We start from the raw sequence: 26,910 nt of genomic DNA, 5'->3' as shown, positions 1-26,910 counted from the left end.
CGGTCTTCTTTATGCTTATCCTCCTCTTCCGCTAATGACGAAATTTCTGCAGAAAACTCATCGGTTGGGGAGCAGGATAATCCTTATAGCTCCATTCTGGCCTCGCCAGATCTGGTTCCCGTACCTGCAGTCTCACATTATAGCTCCTTCATGGGTCTTGCATCCCATTCTGGATCTGATCTCTCATCCTGCGGGATTGCAAACTCCGAACCTGGATGACCTTAAGCTCACGGCTTGGTTGATCCAGTTCCACTAGTGGCTAGGACTCCTGGTATCTCATCTTCCATAAAATCTATTCTGGTAGCGGCACATAAACCTTCTACCAGGAAGATCTACAAGAGTAAATGGAAGCGTTTTTCCATCTGGGCCAAACCTGGGGATTTGGACCATTTTACGGCGACCATTCCAACAGTTCTTGAATTTCTGTCCCACATTTTCCACCAAGGGGCCAGTGCTTCTACTGTCAAGGTTCAGATGGCTGCTATTTCTCATTTCCACATCGGGGACAACCTTGATCCCTTAGCTTCTGCTAAGATATGCAAGACCTTTTTGAAAGGCACCTTTCTGTTAAGACCTCTGGTCAAGAATGCGGTTCCCCCATGGGACTTAACCTTAGTTCTTCAGGCTCTAACTGATCCACCCTTTGAACCTGCAGCTTCCATTGATTTAAAATTCTTATCTTGGAAAACTGCCTTCCTGATTGCAATTACTTCGGCTAGAAGGGTATCTGAACTTCAAGCCCTTTGTACAAAACCCCCGTACCTGGTCTTCCATAAGGACAGAGTATCTCTCAGGACTAATCCTTCATTCTTGCCTAAGGTAGCCTCCGAGACCAATATCAATCAAACCATCAATTTGCCTGTTTTCTTCCACAACTTTTAGAACAAAGGGAAATACAGACTGCACTTGTTGGATGTGCATAGACAATTGCGATTTTACTTGCACAGGACAGCTGCTTCTCGCAAATCGGAGCAGCTTGTCGTGTCTTTCGCTAAGCCGTCCTTAGGCAAGCCTATTACGAAAGTTACCTTAGCTAGATGGATATCCCACTGCATCTTACACGCATATACAGCTTCCGGTCGGCCAGAACCCTTGGGGGTTCATGCTCACACTACCCGTTCTATGGCTACTTCTGCAGCATTTTGGTCATGAGTTCTCTTAGATGACATCTGTTCAGCGACTACTTGGGTCTCTTCTCATACCTTCATTTCTCATTATAAGCTGGATCTGATATCCAGAGGTAGGGCAGCCTTTGGCTCCGCAGTGCTCCGGAATATCCTTCCTTGAGGACCTCCCAGGTTTTTGGTAGCCGGGGACTCTGTCCCACAGGTTGCTGATCAAATGAAGTTAACTACTTCAGATAAAGAAGTTATGTACTCACCATAACGTTCCATCTGAGTAGGTAACTTCATTTGTCAGCAACTGACCCCCCCTCCTTCCCCCTAGCCTGTTTCATGGCCATATTTATGATGGAATGTTTTCCTTCTGTCACCCATCAGATTAGTGTTTCTCTTTCGAGTATGTTTGACTGATTTTGGTGGATAATTTGGCAAACTCGATCTGAGAACTGGAGGGAGGTAGCAGGGTATTATGGGTAAGGGGGAGGAGCTGAGAGCTTGGATCTTTAGCTTGGAAAGCTGCCGGCTCGGATCCGATACCCACAGGTTGCTGACAAATGAAGTTACCTACTCAGATGGAACGTTATGGTGAGTACTTGCTGCCTTGTTGGATACTTTTTTCTGCATCTCAGGTTGCTGATTCCCAACCCCCTGCTTCTAAAAAACTGATAGATTTTATAAGGTGCCTGATGATTGTAAATTTCTTTGCAAGTGTCTCTTAGCTGACCCTTCTGTTATTTCTGTTTATTCTTAAAAGCCTTCTAAGCTTTTGCCTTCTACTAAGCTGCTTCCCTCTGACGAGAACAGCAGAAACATGGAAAGGTTGGGTAAAAATGTATATACTGCTGATCCTCTTAACCTATAGGCTGTGAATTACCAGACCCATATGACCAGGTATATTTTGGCCTCTCTCTCGCAGGCTTTTCAGGTTATTTCAGACCTTGCTGAGTCTGAGTGGAAGGCTTTGGCACTTTCTTTGTTTGGGTCCTCTTCTCAAGTTTCTCTTCATTCCATTAAATGTAGTTATGACGTAGACAGCTAGACTTTATATGAGAAAGCTCCAGTGGTTCCTAAAGTCAAGTCTGGATTCAGCATTCTCATCCTCTAGAATTTCCAGTTCCTCTTCTATCATTTCGCAAGCTAGAGCTTCAGTGATGGATTCATCAACTGTTTCTCAACCCAGGGCTTCCTTTTCATCCTCCAGTCCTCTTTTCTGATGTCTCAGATGTGGGGTGGGGAGTTTTCTTCGGCCATTTTTTTTAAGTTCAGGGCATTTGGTCTCTTCATCAAAAGAAGGACCATATCAATATCAAAGAGATGAGAGCTGCTGTTCTGGCCCTTCAGGCCTTTCATTCTCTTTTCCTTCCAGGGCCCGTCAGAGTCTTCGCAGATAAGACCACAATGATGTGATATATTAACAAGCAAAGGGGGCACACAGTTTTACCTCTTATGCAGACTAGCTCTTCAGGTTTAGGATCTAGCTATCCAGTATCAGGTGACTCATACGTCTGTTTATATTCCTTCAGATCAGAACATTGTGGCAAACTCTGAGCAGGTCCATAACACAGACTCACAAGTGTATGATTTACAGAGATATGTTTCTGAACATTGTCTACCAGTGGGGTACTCCTCGGGTAGATCTTGTTTGCTTCCCCTCTGAACAGACAATTTCCCATCTTTTGCACCAGAGTCCCATGTCTTCTGGCTTAAAAGGTGGATGCCCTATCTTTTTCCTGCAAGGGGTGTTTCTTTATACTTTCCCTCCACTTCCTCTCATACTGAGATCCCTGTTCAAACAGGATGCTTCCAAAATTTTGTTGGTGACTCCATTTTGGCCCGGACAGCATTGGTTTCCTCTTCTTCTGCATTTAGCCAAGGGCCGTCATTATAGGTTACCTCACAGGGTGAATCTACTCACACAAGACAAGGGGTCTTTCATCCATCCCCACTTGTCCATTCTTCAACTGACACTGTGGGTAATGGGGTTTTGATCCCTTTTAGGCACCTTTTTTCTGAGGATGTGCTTCAGGTTCTGCAGGAGGCCAGGAAACTCACTGCCAGGAAATTTTATTTATCCAAATGGAAGAGCTTTTCAGTTTGGTGTTTTGCTCATAACCTAACCTGGATCCACTTTCTGTGGAAGTTCCTTTGGTTCTATCTTATTTGTGTGAATTGCTGCATGCTGGGTTGGCATACACTTCTGTTAAAGCTCACCTGTCAGCCATTTTGTCTGTCTTTGACTCATCCTTTGACTTCTAAATTTGAGGTCAAACAATTTCTTAAATATGTCCTTCATATTAGGGCTCCCAGGAAGTCTATTCCTCCTTACTGGGAACTTAATTTTGTCCTGAAAAAAATGGATAAGGATCCTTTTGAGCCTACATCTTCAGCTTCCTTACAGCATTATTCTTGGAAGGCTGTTATTTTGGCCATTACCTCAGCCAGATGGATTTCCAAGCTGCAGGCCCTTATGGCTGTCCCTCCTTTTTTAATTTTTCATAAAGACAGGGTGTCTGTTCATACTAATCCTTCTTTTATACCCAAGGTGGCTAGTGAGTTTTCTAAATCAGTCTATTCATTTGCCCATTTTTTTCCTTCTCCGCAGTCTGCTAGACAAAGTTCTTCACACCTTGAATGTGCATAGACAATTCGGATATTATTCAGATAAAACTAAAGCTATTCACAAGTCTGAGCAACTTTTTGTTTCCTTTCATCCTAGGTCTTTAGGTTTGGCTGTTTCTAAGCAAAATATTTCTTTGTGGATATCAAGGGGGGGGGGGGGTCCCATACCAAAGTTCGACAGCTCACAACGCCGACAAATGGCCAACGTTCAGAATATTGACAATGGGGAAACGCTATCTCCCAATAGTGCTGCATGGAAAAATGTCCATTCTTACACTGTAGTGCGATCTCGGAGTTGGTATATTAAAGGTATGGGGGGTGGGGAGGTGCAGGGGGCATAGCCCCCCCCCCCCAGCACAAAAAAGGAAATTTTATTTTCCTTTTTTGTGAAGTTCTGGCACTGTCGATATTGTGAGTGTCGACTATATGGTGTCAGCCATATGGGTGACTGTGTTTTGGGCTGTCGGTGTTCTGTAGGTGATCCATCAAAGGCCATTTTCTTTAGTTATTTGTTTCATGGGAAAAGCCTTCCTTCTGTTAAGGCTCATTTTACCAGGGCTGTATGAAGTCTGGTGCTTTTTTCAAAGGATTGGATAACAACTCCATCCTTGAGGCAGCTACTTTGACTTTTGTGCATGCGTTTATCAAGCATTCTAAGTTGGATGTGGTTTCCAGGGCTAGAGCCAGATTTGCCAGGGCTATCCTGCATGGCTTTTCTGAGGGCTCTATTGGACCTTCCTCCTGAGCTTCTGTACTCTCCCTACTTTAAGGAATACTGCAACAGTGATATGAAAGTCATAGTAGAGCTGTGTAAAATCTTACCATAACAGTAGATGTCCTTCTTTCCACTGCTGAAGTATTCGCTTCCTCCCTCCACCCTGTTTCTTTCTCCTTCCAGATGCACATGTTCCTCTTTTCTCCTTGGACTGTTGTTCCTCCTGGGGCTTTTCATTTCTGGGGAAGGTACGTCTATATATCACCTTTATGCCCTACACCATGCACAGGAAGCATACGTGTGATATACAATGTCCCTATTACAACCTAAGGCTTTGGTATATTGACACAGCGTTGGGCTGCCCTAGGCAAGGGATCCCAACTGTAAGGAATACTGCAACAGTGAATAGAAGGACTGTTATGGTAAGATTTTATATAACTGTTCTTTCTTCAAAGTCTGTGTAACTGTCATTGTGTGTAATTTGTATGTATGATTTTGTAAAATGCAGTGACTAACACTAATAATTGTATTTGTATGTATTCTGGATTTTGTCTTATTTGAGAAGGTTTGTTTGTTGCTGATTTCATATTTTTGCTTGTAATGTGTTTATGTATAAACACATCGATAAACTTGACTTAAAACTTGACATCTGTTTTGAACATAAGGGCATTGAAGAGTTTTGCTCTTGTATCCAGAATTATCATGTTCTCATGTCATTATTAGTTCAACTTATAGACAGCTCCTATGGTTGTTTCTGTCAGTCTAATGCCAGCACAGGGCAATGCTTTTAGACTATTGGTGGTTCTGAGAGCATTCTCTGGTGGTTGGGTACCTCCACATAAGCAAGACATGGAAGTGTGCACTGGAGAAGTGGCTGCCAAGTGGTCCCCTAAAAGAAGAAAAAAAAATTATATTGCTCTTGCTGTACTGTTTTGGAAGTTGCAGAAGAGAAAAAAGTTAATGTTGGAGCCAAACACGAGGTTTGCACTTAATAAAGAAACCCCCGGATATTGAACAAGAAGAAAGAGCAGTGGGTCTTACCATGGCAGTATTTATTGCTCCAACAGGAACTGCAGTCAGCAGAAGTATTCCTCATTTCCTTTGTTGTTGAGGCCAGAGAAGTCACATTTGCCAAAGTGACTGGAAGCAGTGAAAGGAACCTTTACAAAAATTATCTCTATTGCTTAGTGTGTTAGTGTAGTGTAGTGTAGTGTATTCTGAATTCTTTGGAAAGGAATTCTCTTGGCCACCAGTTGCTTTTTTTTTTTTTTTATGTTTTGCTATTTGTACATGTGAGGCAGAGCACCTCGCTGGCCTTGTTCAAGAGAAATCTTGACCAATGGATGGGAGATCGCAGATATACCCCAGGGATTACCTCAGTGTCACTGCTCGACAGAGGCACAGCAAAATAATGGGTATAGTTCCCCATACTAAAGGGGTGGCGTAAGCCACAAAACGATGGGCTAGGCTTGTAAATGCCCTCGGGCACATAGCCTAGTATGAACCTATGAACCTATGTGATTCATGTACAGTGAGTGTGCGAGTCTTATCTCTTTCCATAGGAAATAAATTATGTTACTGGGTTGTCTTCCTGTTTTTTTTTTTTCTTTCTTTTCTTCTTAAGACATTATTTTGTGTGAATCCTGACATTTTTTTTTCTTTTAGGAATTGCCATTTATTCTCAACTTTTTATTGATTATTTGACATTTGATTACCGGGAAAGTCCGACTGGGTAGAAGCTCATTTTCAGCACAGGTCCTGGGAGAAATTAATTAAATTATTACAAAACATTTTAAGAGCAATAATTTTACAGTCTTCAAAGATAAAGGTATAAGGAAAGAAAAGGTACTTGTTCATATTTAGGGATATAGTTCATCATTATATAGTTTTCACTGTATGTTTCTTCTTTTTCAAAGGGGAATGAAATTTGGCTTCATAATCATGAATCAGAAAGCAGTAATATCGATTGCTCCAGACTTGTAAGAGTAGCTTTGGGGGCCATCTTTTTGTGTTCAGAAGGAAAATGTTATGTCTTTCTCCAGCTGCTTTCTAACGATGGGCAGAAAGTCCCAGGACAGTAGCCTGAATTCAGAAATTTTGGGATAACAGCCTTTAAGTTTAAGACATAGTACTGCTATGAGCTTTTTCTACTGCGGTGGTGGTGCTGCGGTAGCGTTGTCACCTCAGTTAGACATTGCCTGTTCGATTCTCAGTTAGAGCATCTTCTGTGTGGCGACATGCGTGAATGGGTGTTCCTTCGTTGAAGGTTGTGCGTTAGGCCCGGCAAGCCAGTACGTAAAAATTTACTGCCAATCATTAGCGGACGGGAGTTCCGCTGTGGCGACCCCTAACCGGGAAAAGCCGAAAGACACAAACAAACTGCTATGAGCTTTTTCTAAGAGTATGAAAAAAGTCTTTGTGTGCTTGTGTAAATTCATAATTATTATGCAGGCATAGTTACTTAATATTCAAAAACCTGCATTATGCCCATTGTAAAATAAATCTGATCACTCAGTAAGATTTTGGCAGCTGGACTTATTGTACTGCTAGAAACCTTTAAAAAGGGAGAGAGAAACTGCTAAGGAGAGAGGAGATTGAGAAGGTGCTCACTTCATAGAAACATCTGTGATGTCCTTCATGGATGCATCTGCAGTCATAACAAGTGGGTTGTCCTGTCGTCAGGCAGCCCAAGCATGTGGAAATGTACATCATACCCACGCATGATGTCATCATTAAGCAGCAGAGGAGACAGAAGATTACTGAAGTACTGTCATACAAAGACATGATTTAAACAAGGTAAGCAATTTCATTCGTAAATAATGTCATTGTATAATAGCAGTAATCCACTCATGTGTCTGAGTAATACAGGATTTATCCATGATTGGCTTTGTTTAATCACTTGGACTTCATCCTCATGATCAAACCATGTCAACCATAGGTAAATCCTGCATTACCCACACCCAGATCTGGATAATTGCTAAATTACACATTATGTAGCTCCATGGAAGAGATTTTTGGATTAGTACAGTAACAAATTAGAACCATCTTTTCTGTTGATAAGTCAAGCTTGCTTTCTTTTTATTTTAATTAATTAGTTAATGTCTCTGTATTCTTACAAGTTCATTTTGAAGCAGTTTTGACTTAGTGTGAGTGAGGAAAACTCTGTATTGTGCAAGATCTGGACATTGACAGTTGTGTAAGAAATAAGCATGATGGTCTTTGTGTTTCACTGTTGCAGTCATCACCTGTGGTTTATCCCTGCTGTGGTAGCCCTCAGCTACCCCGAATACCAGAGTCAGTGTTTTTCTGTGTTGGCTGCTGTCGCTTGCTGGCTGACATCAGGTCGTCAGTGCTATAAAGGAAGGCTGCCAACGCCATTACAGTAGTCTTTCTTGCCATGGAGCCCGTAGCAGAAGCAGTTTGCAAGTGTGCCAGTCGGTCGCTACCAGAGTTTGAATTACAGCTGAAAATGTCTAAAGCTAAGTACCCCATTGGGGATCCTTTTTTTTGCACTAACCGATGTCCGAAAAAGTTAACAATTGTCTCGCCTGTGGAAAATAAATACCACCCCAAGACTTCCATTCATACTTCATCACTTGTTTATGCCCATACCACGATGTCCCCCTTTGCCAGTTTTGTGCCCTCTTTAATGCAAGAACCATTCATTGTAAAGCTCTTTTTGTAGCCAGGTATTTTAGTCTTCCATCTTCACATTCTGAAGTGGCGTCCATCAGCCAACAATCCGTAGACTTTCCAAAAAAACATAAGGATAAAGATAGAGACAGCCCACAGAAGGCTAAGCCTTCCGAAGACTCTACCGCTAAGCAAGTCGTCAGTTACCTGGAATTCAGTGAGGCGGCTTTGCAGCCCCTGATGCCTGATTTGATAGCTTCACATCCAGTATGCCGCAGAAATCTTCATTGTCTTCCGAGCCTTTGGTTGTCTCTGCCTTGGTTGGGTCCAGAGCCGCAATGCAGGCACCGGCTCCCGAGGAGGGTTTTTGCACTACCGAATCTAGATAAAAACAGTCTTCTCCAACTACCATTTCTCTCAGACCACTGGATACTCTTAGGCCGAAAGGCAAGGCCACTCCTAGGAAAACTACCCCTAGCCACTATTTTACCCCTGCTCCACCACATCAAGCTCAAATGCTTAAAATAGCAGAGGATCTTATCACCCGTATTGGGGTAGTTAGGCCGCACCTTCTAAAAGGAAAAGGGACCCTTTCCCTGAAATACTGCCAGAACAGAATTCTGAGGGGTCTGATTATTCAGATTTTGAAGAGGCGCAACAACTTCTTACTGCTTATGAGGATTCAGATGCAGAGGAATCCATTCCTTTGCGTCCCCACTAGAAGATCTTTCTTTTGGGGAAACTCTTCACACCCTCAGGAACATTTCCACTGGGAATCCCAGGAAAGTCTAAGAAAAGACTGAGAGCGTTTCTAGACCTGCCCCAGCAGAGACCCTTGGCCATCCCCCGTGTCTTAGAGGTGGTTAATGATGTCTTTCAGGAATCCAGCTTAACTCTTGACACCCTCCCACCTGCTCCCAGAAAATCTGACGGGTATTACAGAGTACCAGAGTCTCACAAATACCTGTACAGAAACCCAGACGTCATTACACAGGGACCAAAAGGAGCTAAGGCTAGTTCTGCAAAGAATCCTACTCCTTCTGACAAGGACTCTAGAGCTCTGGATAGATGGGGTAAAAAAGTATACACCTCTGCATCCTTAGCTATCGGAGCACTCAACTGTCAGTTCCACATGTTAAAATAACAACACACTCTGAAACTATTAAAACAAAATATTTCAACCTTTCCTGACTGTGCCATTTAGAAAGATTTAGCAGATTTACTGCACTCTACTTGCCAAGTGGATAAACACTCTTTACACTGTGGATATGATCCCTTAGAAGCCTCAAGCAGGGCAGCAGTGTCAAGATCTGTCATTAGGCGACCTGCATGGTTGAAGGAACAACCTTTCCCTGATCATGTCATATCTAAATTACTTGATGCACTCTTGGATAAGGACCCCTTGTTTGGAGTAAAAGCAGAAGAGGTGCTTAAAAAGATGGAAGACGAAGCAAAATCTATGCAAACAGTAAAAGACTTCCTCCAGGTACAACCTCCTAGGTTCAGCAGGAATTTTCCCTCAAAACACTGGTCCTTTCCTGCACTTAGCAGACAGGGGCAAGGTAAGCCCCGCAGGAACAGACCACCCAGACTCCTATCTCAAGTACAGCAGAGAACCAAGCAGTGAACAACTTCCACTCCAAAGGCAGGGAGCTCTAAGCCATCCCACTATGGCAAAAACTCTCAGTGACTCCCTCTCCCCCCTCTACCCTCCTTTCACTCACCAAAAATTAGGAGGAAGGCTCTCCTTCTGCAAGTAGAATTGGCTTTCTGTACCAAATGATCAATGGGTGTTAAAGATAATTTCTCAGGGACACAAATTCTCCTTCAACGAACTCCCAATTCCAAGTGGGTACCCAGACTTGCCTACAAATCAGTGGGCAAAGGCATCGAAACAAGTCCAAACTCTCATATCCCAAGGGGCAGTAGAACCTGTCCCGTCAGATCAAACCGGCAAAGGCTTTTAGTCCAGACTATTCCTTGCTCCCAGAACAGAGGGAACTTGGCACCCCATCCTGGATCTATCCATTTTGAACACCTTCCTGGTGGTCCCCAAATTCAAAATGCTAACTTTGCAGCAGCTGCTGCCTATGCTGACAAAAAATGCCTGGTTAGTTACCCTAGACCTAAAAGATGCCTACCTCCACATCCCCATTAGGGAATCCTGCAGGAAATTCCTGCGCTTCAGAGCAGGCTCACAACACTTTCAGTTCTCTGCGCTACCCCTTGGTTTATCTTATGCTCCCAGAATATTCACCAAATGCTTAGCCCCGGCCATAGCCTTTTGCAGACAAAAAAATATTCAAATTTACCCTTATCTGGAAGACTACCTCATTCAGGCAGATTACAAAGAATAGCTCCTCAAGGACCTCCTCTTTGTCAAAACCCTCCTAACCTCCTTAGGGTACACCATCAAGGAGAAGAAATCAAGGCAAACTCCCTCCAGGAAGATCCTTTTCTTGAGGGCACTACTGGACACAGCATCCCAGATGGCCTTCCTATGCCCAGAAAAACAGAGCTTCTGTTGGGTCTGTTTTACCCAGCTGGCTTCCAGAAGTCACCTCACTGCGAGGAAGTTCCTGTAAGCCTTGGGGTACATGGCATCTTGCATCCTTCTAATTTCTCTGGCCTGACTTCACATGAGAAAAATTCAGTGGTACCTAAAGAACCTCTGGTGTCAGCACACTCAGCCTCTAGAGACCACTCTACCTCTGATCCCCTGCATAATTGCGGAGTTTCTCTGGTGGGCAAGGGCCTGTGCCCAGAACAAGGGTCTTCCCTTCACCCTCCATCCAACCGGGAAGGCCATTACCATCACCGCCTTTGACATAGCTTGGGGCGCTCACCTAGAAGGCAGGTGCACCCAAGGTCTTTGGGATGCCCAGCACCTTCCCTTACACATCAACCAGAAGGAAATGATGGCAGTACAAAAGGCTCTGACATCCTTCAAACCCCTTCTCAAGCCAGGGGATGTTCTTCGTGTTTCACTGTTTCACTTCATTTCGGTTATCTGCTTGCAGTATCCCTCAGTCGGCCTGATTATCAAAGTCTTGGGTTCTGCGTCGATTGCTGTCTCATCTTCCATGATGTCAAGTAGTCAGGGGTATAAAGCATGCAGCCGACACCATTACGTCAGTCTTTCTTGCTGTGCGGTGCCCGACGCAGAAGCAGTTTGCAAGTGCCGGTTGGCCAACTCCTGAAATTTTCGTTTTCGAGTTTCAGAACCGAAGTCTTCAACTAAGCTAAGTACCCCGTTGGGGAACCTTTTTCTTGCTCTAAACTGATGTCATTAAAAGTTAACAATTGTATTTCTTGTGGAAAGCAAGTACATCATAAAGATTTTAATTCGTACTGCATTCTTTGCTTAGGCCTAGACCACAACATACCTCGCTGTCGGTTTTGTGCCTTGTTCAAACCTCAAACTATTCGTCTGTTTATTTATGCTTCTAAATATTTTGGTACTCTATTCAATTATGCAGAAATGGTTTCAGTAAGCTACCCGACTACTGACATTCCAAAAAAACGTAAAGATAAAGACAGAGACAGACCGCATAGGTCCAAAGCTGCCGACGACACTTCTCCTAAGCTAGTCACCAGTTTGCCGGTACTCATTGAGGTGCTTTCGCAGCCCATGATACCCGTTACTTCAGATGTGCAGGCCTCTACTGAGACCCATTCGGAGTCTGGTATGCCGCGAGATGCTTCTTCGACTATGGAACCTGTGGATGTTTCTACCTTGGATGGGTCCGGAGTCGCTGTGCAGGCATCGGCTTCTGAGGGTGTATTCAGACCTACTGACTTGCATATTAAACCAACGCCATCTTCTTCTTCAAGGCCTAAAACACGATCCATGCCTAGAAAACAGACGCCCAGACTGCATGGTTAGGCCCCTATGACTAAAAAACAAGTGATAAGAATGGCTGAAGACCTTATTACTGTAATTAGGGGAAGCCACCCTTCCCCCTCTAAGAGACCTAGGACTGATTTTCCTTCTGATTCTTCTGATCAGGACTCTGACATTTCTGTTTCCTCTGATGACTAGGATTTATCGTTATCCACCTATGAGGATTCTGATGCAGAGGACTCCATTCCCTCTGTTTCCCCTCCCAGAAGATTTCTCTTTTGGTGAAATCTTGCATACTCTTGGGGAGCTTTTTCACTGGGAAAGCCAAGATTACTCTGACTCCAAAAAGAGGCTTAGGGATTTCTTACTCCTGCCCCAACACAGGCCTTTAGCTATCCCTCCTGTACTGGACATTGTTGATGATGCCTTCTTGGAATCTAGCCTGGCCTCTGACTCTTTACCTCCTGCTCCCAGAAAACCTGACAGGTATTACAGGGTTCCTGACTCTCACAAGTTCCTCTCTAAAATTCCTTCTGTGGATCCTGAGACCATTTCACAGGGACCCAAGGGCATTAAGGCTACTACTGCCAAAAATCCTACCCCCTCTGATAGAGATTCCAGGGCGCTGGATAGATGGGGTAAGAATGTATACACTTCTGCAACCTTGGCCATTACGGTCTTAAACTGCCAGTTTCATATGTTAAAGTATCAGCAGCATATTATTGGATTGCTTAAACAGAAAATGATGTTGATTCCTGACTGCTGAAAATAAAGATTTACAGGATTTAATGCATCCTGCTGAACAAGTTGGAAAACATACTTTGCAGTGTGGTTGTGATTCATTAGAGACATCTTGCAGGGCTGCTGTCACTGGGTCTGTACTTAGAAGGCATACTTGGCTTAAGGAGCAATCTTTGCCAGATCATGTTATAGCTAAATTGCTGGATGCTCCCTTAAACCAAGACCGCCTGTTTGGCAACAAAGCAGAAAAGGTACTTAAAAAGATGGAGGAAAAAGCTAAATCTATGTAAACTGTTAAAGATTTCCTGCAAGTACAGCCTCCCAGATTTAGTAGGCATTGGCCGTCTAAGAATTGGTCCTTTCCTGCCTCTTCCAGGCCTTCTCAGTCCAAACCCAGAACCAGTAGAAGACCCAGGCTTCAGTTCCAAGGTACTCACAGGGCTAAGCAGTGGGGGGCTCCCACTTCCAAAGCAGGGAATAGTAAGACTCCCCCCATGGTAAACTGTCTCAATGACTTTAACTTTAAACCTTCCAAGCCCTGCTCAACTGACTATTCCTTTAGAGGGAAAGAATGCCCTGCAGGCAAAAAGTTGGGAAGTCATTACCCAGGACAAATGGGTTTTAAATATAGTTTCCCAAGGATACAGATTCCACTTCCACTCCTTACCAACCCCAAACGGTTGGCCAGATCTACCCCCAAATCAGTGGGCAGAGGCTCAAAAGCAAGTTCTCTCTCTTTTAAGCATCAGGGCTATTTAACCTGTCCCAGAAGAAGAATGGGGACAAGGTTTCTACTCGAGACTTTTTCTGGTACCCAGAAAAGACAATTCCTGGCGTCCTATCCTTGACCCGTCTATCCTAAAAACATTTTTGGTAATCCAAAAATTCAAGATGCTAACTCATCAGCTGCTTCCTATGCTAGGCAAAGATGCCTGGTTGGCTACACTACATTTAAAAGAAGCATACCTGCACATCCCAATCAGGGAATCTTGCAGAAGATACCTACTCTTCAAAACTTCAGTTCTCTGCACTGCCCTTTGGCTTATCTACTGCGCCCAGGGTATTCACAAAGTGCCTAGCTCCAGTCATTGCATTTTGCAGGCAAAGAAATATTCAAATATACCCATACCTGGAAGATTGTCTAATTCAGCCAGAAAGCCAGGACATACTATTGAATCATCTGGCATTTGTAAAGAAATTGCTAACTTCTCTGTGGTACACCATAAACGAAAAGAAATCACATCTTGTACCCTGCCAACAAATTGTATTCGTGGGGGCAAGCTTGAATACAACTTCCCAGGATGGCCTACCTCATGCCAGAGAAACAAGTTCATTTGACAGCCTACTTCAAACTACTGGCCACAAAGACCCAGCTATCTGCAAGGAAAAATACTGCAAGCCCTGGGGTTTATGGTCTCCTGCATTCTACTAATTCCATATGCAAGACTGCATATGAGGAAACTACAATGGTATCTAAAAAGCCTATGGTGTCAACATTCTCAGGATCTAGAATCAATTATTCCAATCATACCTTGTCTACAGATAAGAGTTCCTTTGGTGGGCAGAGGCCTTCCACCAAAACAAGGGACTGCCGTTCACTCTACCCCTTGCCGCCCAAACCCTAACAGATGCATCAGACTATGCATGGGGAGCTCACTTGGCAGGGAAGTGCATTCAGGGCAAATGGAACCCAAGTCAAATGCACCCGCATATCAATCAAAAAGAAATGTTATAGGTACAGAATGCTCTGACAGCCTTCAAGGGCCACATTCTTCCAGGACAATTATTGATAAAGACGGACAACACCACTGTTATGTGGTACCTGAACAAGCAGAGAGGGACCCACTCATACCCTCTCTGCAGACTAGCCATGGCTCTGTGGAACACAGCCTTGAGCTACCAAGTGCACATACAGGCTCAATTCCTGCCAGGAAAGCTAAATACACTGGCAGACGACCTAAGCAGAAATCTCATGGACCCACACGAGTGGAAACTGGAACAAGCTAAATACACTGGTAGACGACCTAAGCAGAAATCTTCTGGACCCACACGAGTGGAAACCGGAACCAAAGATATTCAACATGTTGAGGAAAAAAATGGGGGAGTCCAGAGATAAACCTGTTTGCCTCCCCCCAGAATTACCAATTGGACAAATTCTGCACAAGGGCTCCCCACAAACAAGCTTGGAAAGTGGATGCCCTGTCCTTCACCTGGAAAAACCTCAGTTTATGCCTTTTCCCATCTGCCTCTCCTCTCCAAGGTACTACTAAAGATCAAACAGGACAAACCAAGGACAATACTAATTGCACCAGACTGGCCACGCCTACACTGGTACCCCGTCATGCACAGTGTGTCACTCAAACCCCCTACCCTGCTGTCCCAGCAGGAGGGCCAGATTCTGCACCCACAGCTTCAAACCGTAAACCTGACAGCCTGGCTAATTATCTGATCTCTCCGTTACCATCCCTCAGTAAACAAGTGATGGATGTCATTCTGGAGGCAAGGAGGCCTAGTACTAGAAAATCCTATGCTGAAAAATGGAAAAGATTCTGTTCCTGGAGCCAGACTCAGGGTATGGGCACAGCAGCGCCCAACTTACCTCAGATTCTTCAGTACTTAACTGAGATGCTTCACAAGGTCCTTTCCTTTTCCTCCATCAAAATTCATGTCTCAGCCATTTCAGTTCATTACAATACAGAACCATCCCTCTTCTCTCATCCACTTCTGAAGCAGTTCCTCAGAGGGGCCAAAAACTTAAGATCACCCAGGAGAGCCCCTACTCCAGCCTGGGACCTTAACTTTGTATTGGAAAAGCTCACTCTACCTCCCTATGAGCCAGCTGTAAATGCAGAGTTGAAATTCCTTTCTTGGAAAACAGCCTTCCTTCTAGCCAACACTTCAGCAAGAAGTTTGTCTGAATTACAGGCCCTCATTGCAGTGGAGCCCTTCATCGTCTTTCATGCGGACAGGGTGTCCCTCGTGACCAATCCCTCCTTCATGCCCAAGGTGGTATCCAGTGTGGCCCTTAATCAGCCCATTCATTTGCCAACCTTCTTTTCTAATCCACAAAGCAAAGGGGAACGAATACTGCACTCATTGGACATGCACAGACAACTTGGATTTTACTTTGACAGGACTAAACCTCTCAGAAAATCTGAACAACTGCTGGTTGCATTTGCTGCAGGGGCAGATGGGAAGGCCATTTCAAAGCAAACCATTTCTAAGTGGATAGGCCACTGCATTCATTTCTGCTATAAGCACCATGGAAAACCTACCCCACAGGGGATAAGACCACATTCAACCAGGGCTGCATCTACCTCTACAACCTTTCTCAGAGGTGTCCCTACCAGGGACATCCTAGAAGCTGCTACCTGGAGTTCTGTACATACCTTCACCAAGCATTACCACTTGCCATTTTTTTCTAAATCCAGAGCTGGCTTTGCCACTGCAGTCTTGCAGGGCCTTATAGCTGGTCCTAATGATATCTAATTACCTCCTCCCATCCTTAGCTTTGGGAATCTTCCCAAATGTGATGACAGCAACATTGAAACACGAAGAACATAGTACAGTTGTGTATACTTACCATAAATGTAAATGTTCGAGTGTATTCACTGTTGCAGTCCTGGTTACCCTCCCTCCAGCCCCCTGACTTCTATTGACTATACCTTTGTTCTTGTTTACTGTGCTCAAAGCTGTTGGGTGTATTTGCTTTTTTTGTTGGAGGTGTAACCTTGTATATAATTGCTTCCCATTATGGGGACATCTGACATCTGGGGCAAGAAAAACTGATGTAATGGCGTTGGCTGCATGCTTTATACCCCTGACTACCTGACGTCATGGAAAATGAGACAGCAACTGACGCAGGACCCAAGACTTTGATAATAAGGCCGACTGAGGGCTACTGCAAGCAGATAACCCAAATATGATGACTGCAACCGTGAATACACTCTAACATCTACATTTATGGTAAGTGTACACAACTGCACTTTCTCCTTATCGAAACAGACAACACCACAGTAATGTGGCACATCAACAAATAGGGAGGGACCCAATCTTACCCTCTGTGCAGGCTAGCCAAGAACCTCTGGCTGACAGCCTCTTCCATAAGACTACACCTGATAGCACAATACCTACCAGGGATCAACAGCACCCTGGCAGACCACTTAAGCAGAAACTTACTGGACCTCCATGAATGGCATCTCCACAGAAAATTCTTTTTACAAATCACTCAGGCGTGGGGGACTCCGGAGGTGGATCTCTTTGCTTCGCATCCCAACCATCAGCTGAAAAAAGTTTGTACCAGGGAGCATCACCACCGCCTTGACCTTCCCCTGGAACACCCTCTTTGTGTACGCATTCCCTCCTTTGCCTCTTATCCCCAAGGTACTGATCAAAATAAGGGAGGAGAGGCCAAAGGCCATCCTCATTGCTCCAGACTAGCCCAGACAACATTGATGCCCCTTACTGCGCAGCCTGACCTTGCAGCCTCGCAGGTGGCTTCCCCTGATCTCAGACTTCTTAACTCAAGGGAACAACAAAATCAATTTATCCCAGCTGCCAAAGGTGTCCCAAAGCAGTTCAACAAAGTAGGAAAGTCTTCAAGGTACATCACCACGAGCTTGCACTGTGTCACAGTGATAAAAACACTCTTTATTCGAAGAAAAACAATGAAAATGTGTGAAGAAGCCGAAAGTGCTTATCTCATCTGAGAATGTCATGTGTTTTTAACATTTTCATTGTTTTTCTTCAAATAAAGAGTTTTATCACTGTGACACAGTGCAAGCTTGTGGTGGTGTACCTTGAAGACTTTACTACTCTTAACTCAAGGGGGGGAATGCTGCACCCAGACTTGCAGACTCTCAAACTATCAGCATAGCTAATAGTCTAAAGGCTAACAAGAGGCCCCTGTTAAGCAAACAGGTCCTAGGCATTATCACAGAGGCCAGAAGGCCCAGCACCAGAAAATCTTATGCAGGGAAATGGAAATGATTCTGCTCCTGGAGCCAGTCCAGAGGGGCCAGTACCTCACAACCTTCCATCCCTCTTATCCTGGACTACCTAACGGAGCTACTTAATAGTGGCCTCTCCTTCTCTATTAAGATCCATGTATCAACTATTTCGGCTCATTTTGATACAGAACAGCCCCTATTTCCCATCATTTGATTAAACAGTTCCTCAGACGGGCTTCTAATTTCAGACCTCCCAAAAGGCCACCCACTCCAGCCTGGGACCTGAATTATGTTTTGGAAAAAACTAACTGTACTTGCTACTTCAGCGGAACTAAGATACCTCTCCTGGAAGACTGCTTTTCATCTAGCTATCACCTCAGCCAGAAGGGTTTCAGAACTTCAGGCACTGATGACCATTGAGCCTTTCATCATCTTCCGTGCAGACAGGGTCTCCCTCAGGACTAATCCCTCGTTTATGCCCAAGGTGGTATCTAATGCAACTCTCAACCAGGCCATACATCTACCCACCTTCTTTCCTAACCCTCAAAACAAAGGGGAAAGAATTATGCACTCACTGGACATGCACAGACAGCTCAGATACTATCTGGACTGTACTAAATCCTTCAGGAAAACAGAACTGCTTGTCAACTTTGCCCTAGGGGCATAGGGGAAGCCCATCTCCAAACAAACCATTTCCAAGTGGATATCAGATTGTATCCAGTTCTCCTACAGTTTGCATGGGAACCCCCCCCCCCCAAGTCTATTCGAACCCATTCCACTAAGGCAGCCTCCACTTCCACAGCATTTCTCGGAGAGGTTCCCACCAGGGACATCCTGGAAGCTGCCACCTGGACTTCTGTCCATACCTTTACCAAGCATTACCACCTACCTCTATCTTCTAAGGCTAGGGCAGGGTTTGCCACTGCAGTTCTGCAGGGCATGCTGACCCAGTCCTAGATGTCTTAGTAATCCTACCACTCCTCTCCTCAGCTTTGGGAATCCTCCCACAGGTGATGACTGCAACAATGAAACACGAAGAACATAGTATAGCTGTGTACGCTTACCAAAAATGTAGATGTTTGAGTGTATTTACTGTTGCAGTCCTGGTTTCCCACCCTCCTTCCCCCTTATATCTTCTTTCTTTAAGGAAACATAGGTTTATAACGGTGCATTTTAGCCACCAGGAACACTTTACTATATTTACTTGGGCCTCTGACTGGTTAGGGCAAGAAAAACTGATGTAAGGGCGTTGGCTGCCTTCCTTTTTTAGCACTGACGACCTGACATCAGCCAGCAAGCGACAGCAGCCGACGCAGAAAAACATTGACTCTGGTATTCGGGCCGGCCGAGGGCTACCACAGCAGGGTAACCCACAGGTGATGACTGCAACCGTGAATACACTCTAAACATCTACATTTCGTGTACACAACTGTACTTTTTATTCCCTTGTCTTTATCAGCCCAGATAGTTCTAATCTGAAGGCAATATTTTGGTAGCTGTCAACCTTCCTTAAAAGGAAAAGTGAGCTATTTCACCTTCTATAGGAACACGGTAGACATGACTGACTAATGATTTTTATCAGTGTTTGTTTAATGGCTTCCATGTGAGCAGTTTGTTACATTGGCAGTGTATTTTGCTGTTTACTCCCTTGTGGTCGTGTGGGTTTCCTCCGGGTGCTCCGGTTTCCTCCCACATCCCAAAGACATGCTGTAGGTGGATTGAACACTCTAAATTGGCCCTAGGAGTGAGTGCGTGTGTGTGCCTTCTGTGGAAGGTTGGGCGCCGGGCTGGCAACTCGACACTGTAAAACTCCACTGCCAATCATGAGTGGACAGGTGACCCACTGTGGCGACCCCTAACTGGGAAAAGCCGAAAGAAGAAGAAGACTTTTTCATGATGAGAAGAGCTTGTTTTTATTTGCTGAAAACAGGTCATTGAGTTACTACATTGAAAAAAAAAATACACTGTGTGAATACAGTCTAAACCTAAATTCTAGGATAACACTTTCTAGTTTCTAGTGCAGTGTGTAACATTGTTTATCCTAACTTTGGAAGAGGTTAGGGGCCCATTCACAAGCTCAGTACTTTCATTGCTACAGCGAAGAAAAGGTCATTAGAGGAGGGACACAAATCACCTTCCTGGAAGACTGTGTCCTTTTGAAACATGATTCCTTAGATATTTGGTCAAAGTAGTGCTATCAGATGTAGCACAACATTTCTCAGGAACTTGTTTTTTGGTCTTAGATGCTGCCATTCTCCCAAATGGCACTACAGTAATTAGGTGGACATCATTAAAGTTGAATATACTACAATTACTGGAGTGGATAATCACCGATGGTAATCTTTCTGTTATCTGGAGTTTCCAGTATGTCTGACTTCCCATTCTTCCTCTGGAGAACATTTTTTTGGTTTAGGCATTTAGAATGAAAAGTAATGGAGTTGTGGGTCCTACATATATTACAGGTTACATTCTGGTATGTGGTCAACAGGTAGAAATTTCTTTTGAAAATAGAAATCTGATATCATTCTGCCAGTAGTTTGTTTACAGTACACGTCAACTGCTAGGAGTATCAGGTGATGCCACTGTGCACTCAGTAAGGCAGAAGCCATTCATTTCAGGGGGAAACATCTTTAGAAGTAAACATTCCAACCTATCTTTTACTATTTGCAAAGAAGGAAGTGCCACATTCTTTTAGCAGGGCAGAATTTTTTGACAATCTTATTTTGTGGCTTGGAGCAGATACATTGTTTCCTTAAATTAATGTGCCTGTGAAATAACCTTTAATGTAGGTTATCACGGAGTCTCTGATTTTTATCAGATTATATGTTTGAGAAATGCATCTAAAGAAATTCACTGCCAAGCTGAATTTATTAACATCTACTTTAATAATACATGGCAGTGATTAGAAATCTAATCATAATTCTTTGTAATACAATAATGTCGATTGCCCCAGACTGCCCATATGTGATGCGCCTCATTAAAACATTTGATAGTAGCAAGAGTCGTACTTGAGAATTCTTGTTTTCTGAGCATAATCAGAGTTTGTGCATTACATTACTGTTAACATTTTAAGCAATGGTATTACTGGTTCATAAATTCTAGATCTCTTCCAAACAAACTAGACAACAGAAGGAAGAAACTGTTGCAGAAAAGAGGAAAATCCCAGGATGCAAAAAACTCCCTCACCAGCCTCAGTAAGAAGCTGAGATCCCTCATAAAATCCTCAAAAGCTAGTTACGAAAATAAAATTGCCAAAGATTTCAAAGACAACCACAAGGCATTCTATAGTTATGTCAAGAATCTAAATGGCAATGCTCAGATCTGCTCTGAGCTACAACAGAATGGCATTAAATATACTGATCCCAAGGATATTGCCAATATTCTGGCAGATCGATTTAGTGCCAACTTCACTCCCCTCTTACCCCCTAAAGGGCCCATCTCAGTACCAAAAGATTGCCAAATTCCAATAATCACAGCCACACAGGTAGAAACAGCACTCTCCAAAGCTAAGAATACAGCATCCATGGGACCAGATGACATCTCAGGCTGTGTACTACATGAACTAAAAAATGAACTGGCACACCACCTAAGTGTCATGTTTAATCATAGCCTCACCTTAGGCTTTGTGCCCACTGAGTGGTGCACAGCTACAGTTATCCCGATCCACAAGGGAGGATCCACCTTGGATCCCGGGAACTACCGTCCCATCAGTCTGACAAGCCTGATCTGCAAGGGCATGGAACGCATTATCATGGAACTTATAAACAAAGGCATTGGCAATCTCCAGACACTGGACCCCACCCAGTTTGGGTTTGTGAAGGGCCGATCTTGTCTCCTGAATCTGATTGACTTCTTTGAATCGGTCTCCATAGGTTCATAGGTAGATACTAGGCTATCTGCCCTAGGGCATTTATAAGCCTAGCCAGAGTGTATTTGGCTTCCGCCTCCCTATTAGATTAGCCTACTGTGCCTCTGTAAAGTAGGTCACAGAAGGTACCCTTTTAAGATTAGTTTACTGTGCCTCTGTCTAGCAGGGACACAGAAGAGATCCCAGGGGTGAATTTGCGATTTCCCATCCACGCGTCCAGATTTCGCTTGAAGAGGGTCAGCGAGGGGCTATGTCTAACATGAATTGGGATTCTATTCCAGAGTGAGGGGAGCCTCTGGGAAATGAATCTGTCCCTCCAGCATGTCCTATTTATTTTTATGCTGAGGTTTAGGTCCCTGGAGCGTGTAGCTCTAAGGGACTTGGATATTTTGAGGTGGAGTATGTCCATTAATTCTGGGTTTGACATGGCTTTGTACGTCAGGCATAGCTTGCCTCTGAGTAGGCAGTAAGCAACTGAGAAGCGCTGGAGTTTCTTTAGTCGAGCTGCATAGGACATCTGTTTGTAGCCCATGATCCTCTTGGTGAGGTACTTTTGGGGTCTCTCCATTTGCTGCAGATGTCGGGTAAGGTACATCCCAAAAGGGGCATTGTATTCAATTATGGGACTGATGAGTGACGAGTAGAGGGGCACAATGGCCTCTCTTGATCTAGATGCGAACCCTTTCGTGATAAGGTGGGCTATATAGAAGGTCTTTCTAACCACTTTGGCAATGTGATTATCAAAGGAGAGATTACTATCTACGTTGATCCCCAAATCTCTAATTACTTCTTCCGTACTTAATAGATTACCACCTATGTGGTAATTTGTAGGCACCTTGTTTTTCCCAAAGGGGATAGCTATGCACTTTTTAGCATTTAGCTTGAGGCCGTGGCTCTGGCACCAAGCATCCGTCTCTGTGAGACCCTTTTGGAGGATGCTTGTGTCAGCTGGAGATTCGATTATGGCCCCCAGTTTGCAGTCATCTGCGAACTTTGTCAGCCATAATCCCCCCGTGTTAGCCTGATCCTCAGAGAAGTATATACCGAACAAGAGAGGTCCCAGAACTGAGAGCTGTGGACGAGGGTAAGGAGGTCCACACAGCCTATCTGGACCTCGCCAAGGCCTTCAACACCATCCCCCACTCTGGAATCATAGATAAACTTACTAAGCTGGGCATAAATCCCTATGTCACTCGATGGGTTGCCAACTGGCTTACTGACAGAACCCAGACTGTAAAAGTAGCCGACTTTAAAATCCAGCTCCAGACAGTTGAGAAGTGGAGTACCTCAGGGTTCAGTCCTGGGACCACTCTTGTTTGGCATCTACTTCTCTGAGGTACAGGCCAACACTAAGGGACTCTGGCTAACAAAGTTTGCAGATGACTGCAAACTGGGAGCCATTATTGTATCCCCAAATGATGTGGATATTCTACCAAAGGCCCTTACAGAAACAGATGCCTGGTGCCAGAGCCATGGGCTCAAGCTTAATGCCAAGAAATGTATAGTCATCCCCTTTGGAAAAAAACATGTACCCATGAACTACCACATAGGTGGTAGGACACTAAACATCGAAAGTACGATGAGAGACTTAGGGACACAAGTGGACAGTGGTCTTGCTTTCGATAACCACATCTCCACAACAGTCAGGAAATCCTTCTACATGGCACACCTCATCATTAAGGGCTTTTCATCCAGAAAAAAGGAGGTAATTGTCCCACTGTACTCATCCCTCATTAGACCCATTATAGAGTATAATGCCCCATTTGGTATGTACCTCACAAGACATCTGCAACAGCTGGAAAGGCCACAGAAATACCTCACTAAAAGAATCACAGGCCTAAAGCAGATGCCACATGCTGACCGTCTAAAAAAAACTCCAGCTATACTCTGTGGCATATCCTCTACTCAGAGGCGATCTCTGCTTAACATACAAGGCCATGTCAAACCCTAAGCTGTTGGACATGCTCCACTTAAAGAAATCCCAATCCCTCAGAGCCACACGCTCCAGGGATCTAAACCTTATCATCACAATGAACAAAACATGCTGGAGGGATAGGTTCCTGACCCAGAGACTCCCCATAGCCTGGAATAGACTGCCCATACATGTCAAGCAGAGCACCTCATTGGCCCTCTTCAAAAGGAACCTTGATGATTGGATGGGAGACAGGAAATTCACCCCGGTGATCATGTCATTCGCCCTGCTAGACAGGGGCCCAGAGAAGTAAATATTGTGGGAAAAAAATTCCAGGGAATTGTTATGGCTAGGCTTGCATAGGCCTTGGGGCCGATAGCCTAGTACCAACCGATGAACCAAGTATGCAGCTTTTTAAACAACATTGTTGCTGGTTCCTCTGGTTGCTGTTATAGCTGGCACATTAAATTTGCAACATATCCGAGTATAACTTGCAAAGTATTTATCTCTCTCTCTGTTTTTTTTTTTTTTTTTTTTAGGGTAGATGCTTATTAGATAATTTTGGCATTTACTAAAGTTAACTTGGTACATCAGTAAATATTAGGCCATTGAAGTATTTCTTCCATACCCAGTCAAGGCGTTTTGTTTTGTTGATTAAGTGAAATGTAAATGAAGGTGGCCTGTCCAAATTAAATTATTTAGGTTAAAAAATATGAATTACCTTGATACAAAAAGGCCATATTAAGTTTAATTATGTTGGCTACCAAAAAGCAATTACTAATAATGGAAATCAAAATCTAAACCAACTGTATCTGAAGTATTGAATACTGTAAAAGAGATAAAAACACTAGAAGAGGGATCTTTAGAAAATGGAAGGAGCAAATTGCATAGAAATAAATGGAATTTATGGGAACAATATGTGCAGATTAACGTTCAAGAGGAGGAGTGAGTTTTATGGGAATTCAGGAATTGAGCAATTTATGAAATGTTGGACTGAATGACAGAAAACAACCGTAATGTATAAAGTATGTACATGGAAAAAAATGTTAATATGGTTTGTTTTCTTTTCTGTTTCTAAAGTGTTAATTTAATAAAGTTGCTTAAAATTAAGGTATGCCTTGAGTATTTGTTATATAGATTCCATAGAATTTGCCTTTGGTCTTTATAATGATTATGGAACAGCACATGAAAAAAAGGAGTTTAATGTTTTGTTGTTTTTGTATTTATCTTTACAGACTGGCGCGACAGCTTCAGAAAGAAGTCCAGTCTTGCAGCAGCTTTTGTGACTTCACAGAAGAGCAAAAGGTATTATATTTGTGTTTTTTTTTTGTTTTTGTTTTTTTTTTTGGTGGGGGGTCAAAGTAGCAGGAAAGAACTGAGGGTAACATAAAATGTCTTGACAAAAAAAAAAGGATGAGTTCTGAAGTAGAAAACTCCTCAAGCCAGGCTAGAAATGAATAAAGTTTTCAGGAAAGGAAGATGCTAGTCTTAGGTGTGTCTGTTATTGTAGAGCAGCCTCGTATCATTTCTTTGTACTTTGATGAGGCTGGGCAGATTATTTTCTTTATCACTTTCAAATATTATAAAAATGCATGCTTCATCCTAACCATGTTAAAATGAAGACATGATGTTGTCCTACATGTTTATGATTCATAAATATACTTATTTAACTGAATATCAGCATGTAAAACTTGAGCAAAGACGTATCTTAAGTAAAGGTTCTAATGTTTTTAGTTTGTAGTGAATCATCACACAAAATATCTTAAACATTTTATGTTTGATATGCTTTACATTAATATCTTCTATGAGATATTAAAATAACATAATTTTTGCCATTGTTTCCATATATCCCCCCAGGTAATAATAGTCCAACCCCTGAACATTATCATTTCCTGTTTTTCCCATAATATACCATATGAAATCCTCATCCTTGGAGATGTCAGTTTTGATTGGTTTAAACTAGCAACTGACTCTCCACAAAGCATTACCAAATGACATGGATTCCACCAACTGATAACATCCTCCACCCACTTGCACAAAACCTCTTCTTTCAATCCTACTATCGACTGGATCCTCACAAACTCTCCTAACCTCTATCACAGCCCCTGTACCTTACCAGATACCTTAAGTGATCATCTTCCCACCTCCATCCAAAGACCCTCTACTCGACTACCCAAAACACATTTCCACAGAGACTGCCGTAAACTCTCTAACTTTAATGCCAACTTATTTAACTCCATATTATCTAGCATCAACTGGTCCTTCCTTTGGCAACTCCCTCTCAATGAAGCTGTGCTAAAATTTAACTGCATTTTCCTAGATATTCTCAACTTCCATGGCCCCTCCAGGAGAATTAGAATTAAAGCTAATTATGCCCCCTGGCTATCTAAGGAAACCATATCTTTTATGCACAGAAGAGATAGTGCTTGGAAAGCCTGGGCTAAAACCAAAGCAGCATCCCTGTTCCAAAACTACAAGGAACTCAGGAATCTTGTCATAAAACAAATCAAGAATGATGAAATAAAATCGTACTACAACTCTCCCCAATTAAACTTAAAATTCTCCAGCCTGGTTGCCCTTCCACTCTCTCCCCTTTCCCAGATAACACTCCACTAGAAACTGCTACCCTTTTTAATAATCACTTCATTGATACTGTCCAAAATGTACACACTCTAACCATAACACAAACACCCCTTCTACCCCTTCCAACCCATTCAACAAAAACCTCTTCACCTTTCAACCTGTTACTACTGCTTACATGAAATCACTAATGCTTAAGCTCAAACCCTGCTTTCCCCTCCTCAGATAACCTCCCACCTATCTTCCTCAAACTAGCTGCTGAATCCATATCCTTCCCTGTATCCCTGCTCATCAGTAGATCCATTCAGGAAGCTACAGTCCCTGAGATTTGGAAATCCTTCACCATCCCTCTGCATAAAGGGGTGAATTCTACTGACTCATTTAACTAAAGACCCATAGCTGTCCTATCCCCTCTCTCTAAAATACTTGAAAAATGCATTCATTCTCAGTTGCTAAACTTTCTCCTTCAGGAATACCTTCTCACATCCACTCAACATGGTTTTCAGCCATACCACAGCACCATTGCCACCCTCTTATCATTTACTCATAAAGTAGCTGAGGCTAGAGATGACAACCATCTTGTATCCTGTCTTTTCTTCAACCTCTCCAAAGCCTGTGACACTTTCTCTCACCCTATTCTTCTGTCTAAACTTGCTAACCTCAATCTCTCTTCTCCCTCCCTTTGCTGGTTCACTAGTTACCTCTCCAGTAGGCAACAATCAGTCAGCTGGATCTCTTCCTGTTCCCCCTCCCTTCCCGTCACATCTGGTGTACCCCAAGGTTCCATTCTGGGTCCCTTCCTGTTTAACATTTTCACAAATGATCTTCACACATCTTGCAAACAATCTTCCCTAATACAGTATACCGACGATGTCACTCTCTTCTCCATTTCCAATAACATGTCAGAACTCCACGCTCAGACCCAACA

General features: G+C 43.4%; 1 protein-coding gene across 3 annotated transcripts in view; it reads left to right on the top strand.

The window, feature by feature from the left end:
* The window catches only part of AIDA (axin interactor, dorsalization associated), an 857,654-nt gene that overhangs the window by 155,382 nt on the left and 675,362 nt on the right, over positions 1-26,910 (top strand). For all 3 annotated transcript variants that reach the window (XM_044057885.1, XM_044057871.1, XM_044057878.1), the window contains exon 2: positions 24,638-24,707. In XM_044057885.1, the coding sequence (XP_043913820.1) occupies positions 24,638-24,707 (70 nt within the window). The remainder of the gene's footprint in view (positions 1-24,637; positions 24,708-26,910) is intronic.

This window comes from Protopterus annectens, chromosome 1.part2, assembly GCF_019279795.1.
Source record: "Protopterus annectens isolate FY-2018-M chromosome 1.part2, PAN1.0, whole genome shotgun sequence".
Classification (NCBI taxonomy): domain Eukaryota; kingdom Metazoa; phylum Chordata; order Ceratodontiformes; family Protopteridae; genus Protopterus; species Protopterus annectens.
Note: the sequence above shows the minus strand (reverse complement) of the source record. Positions and strands in the feature narration are given on the sequence as shown.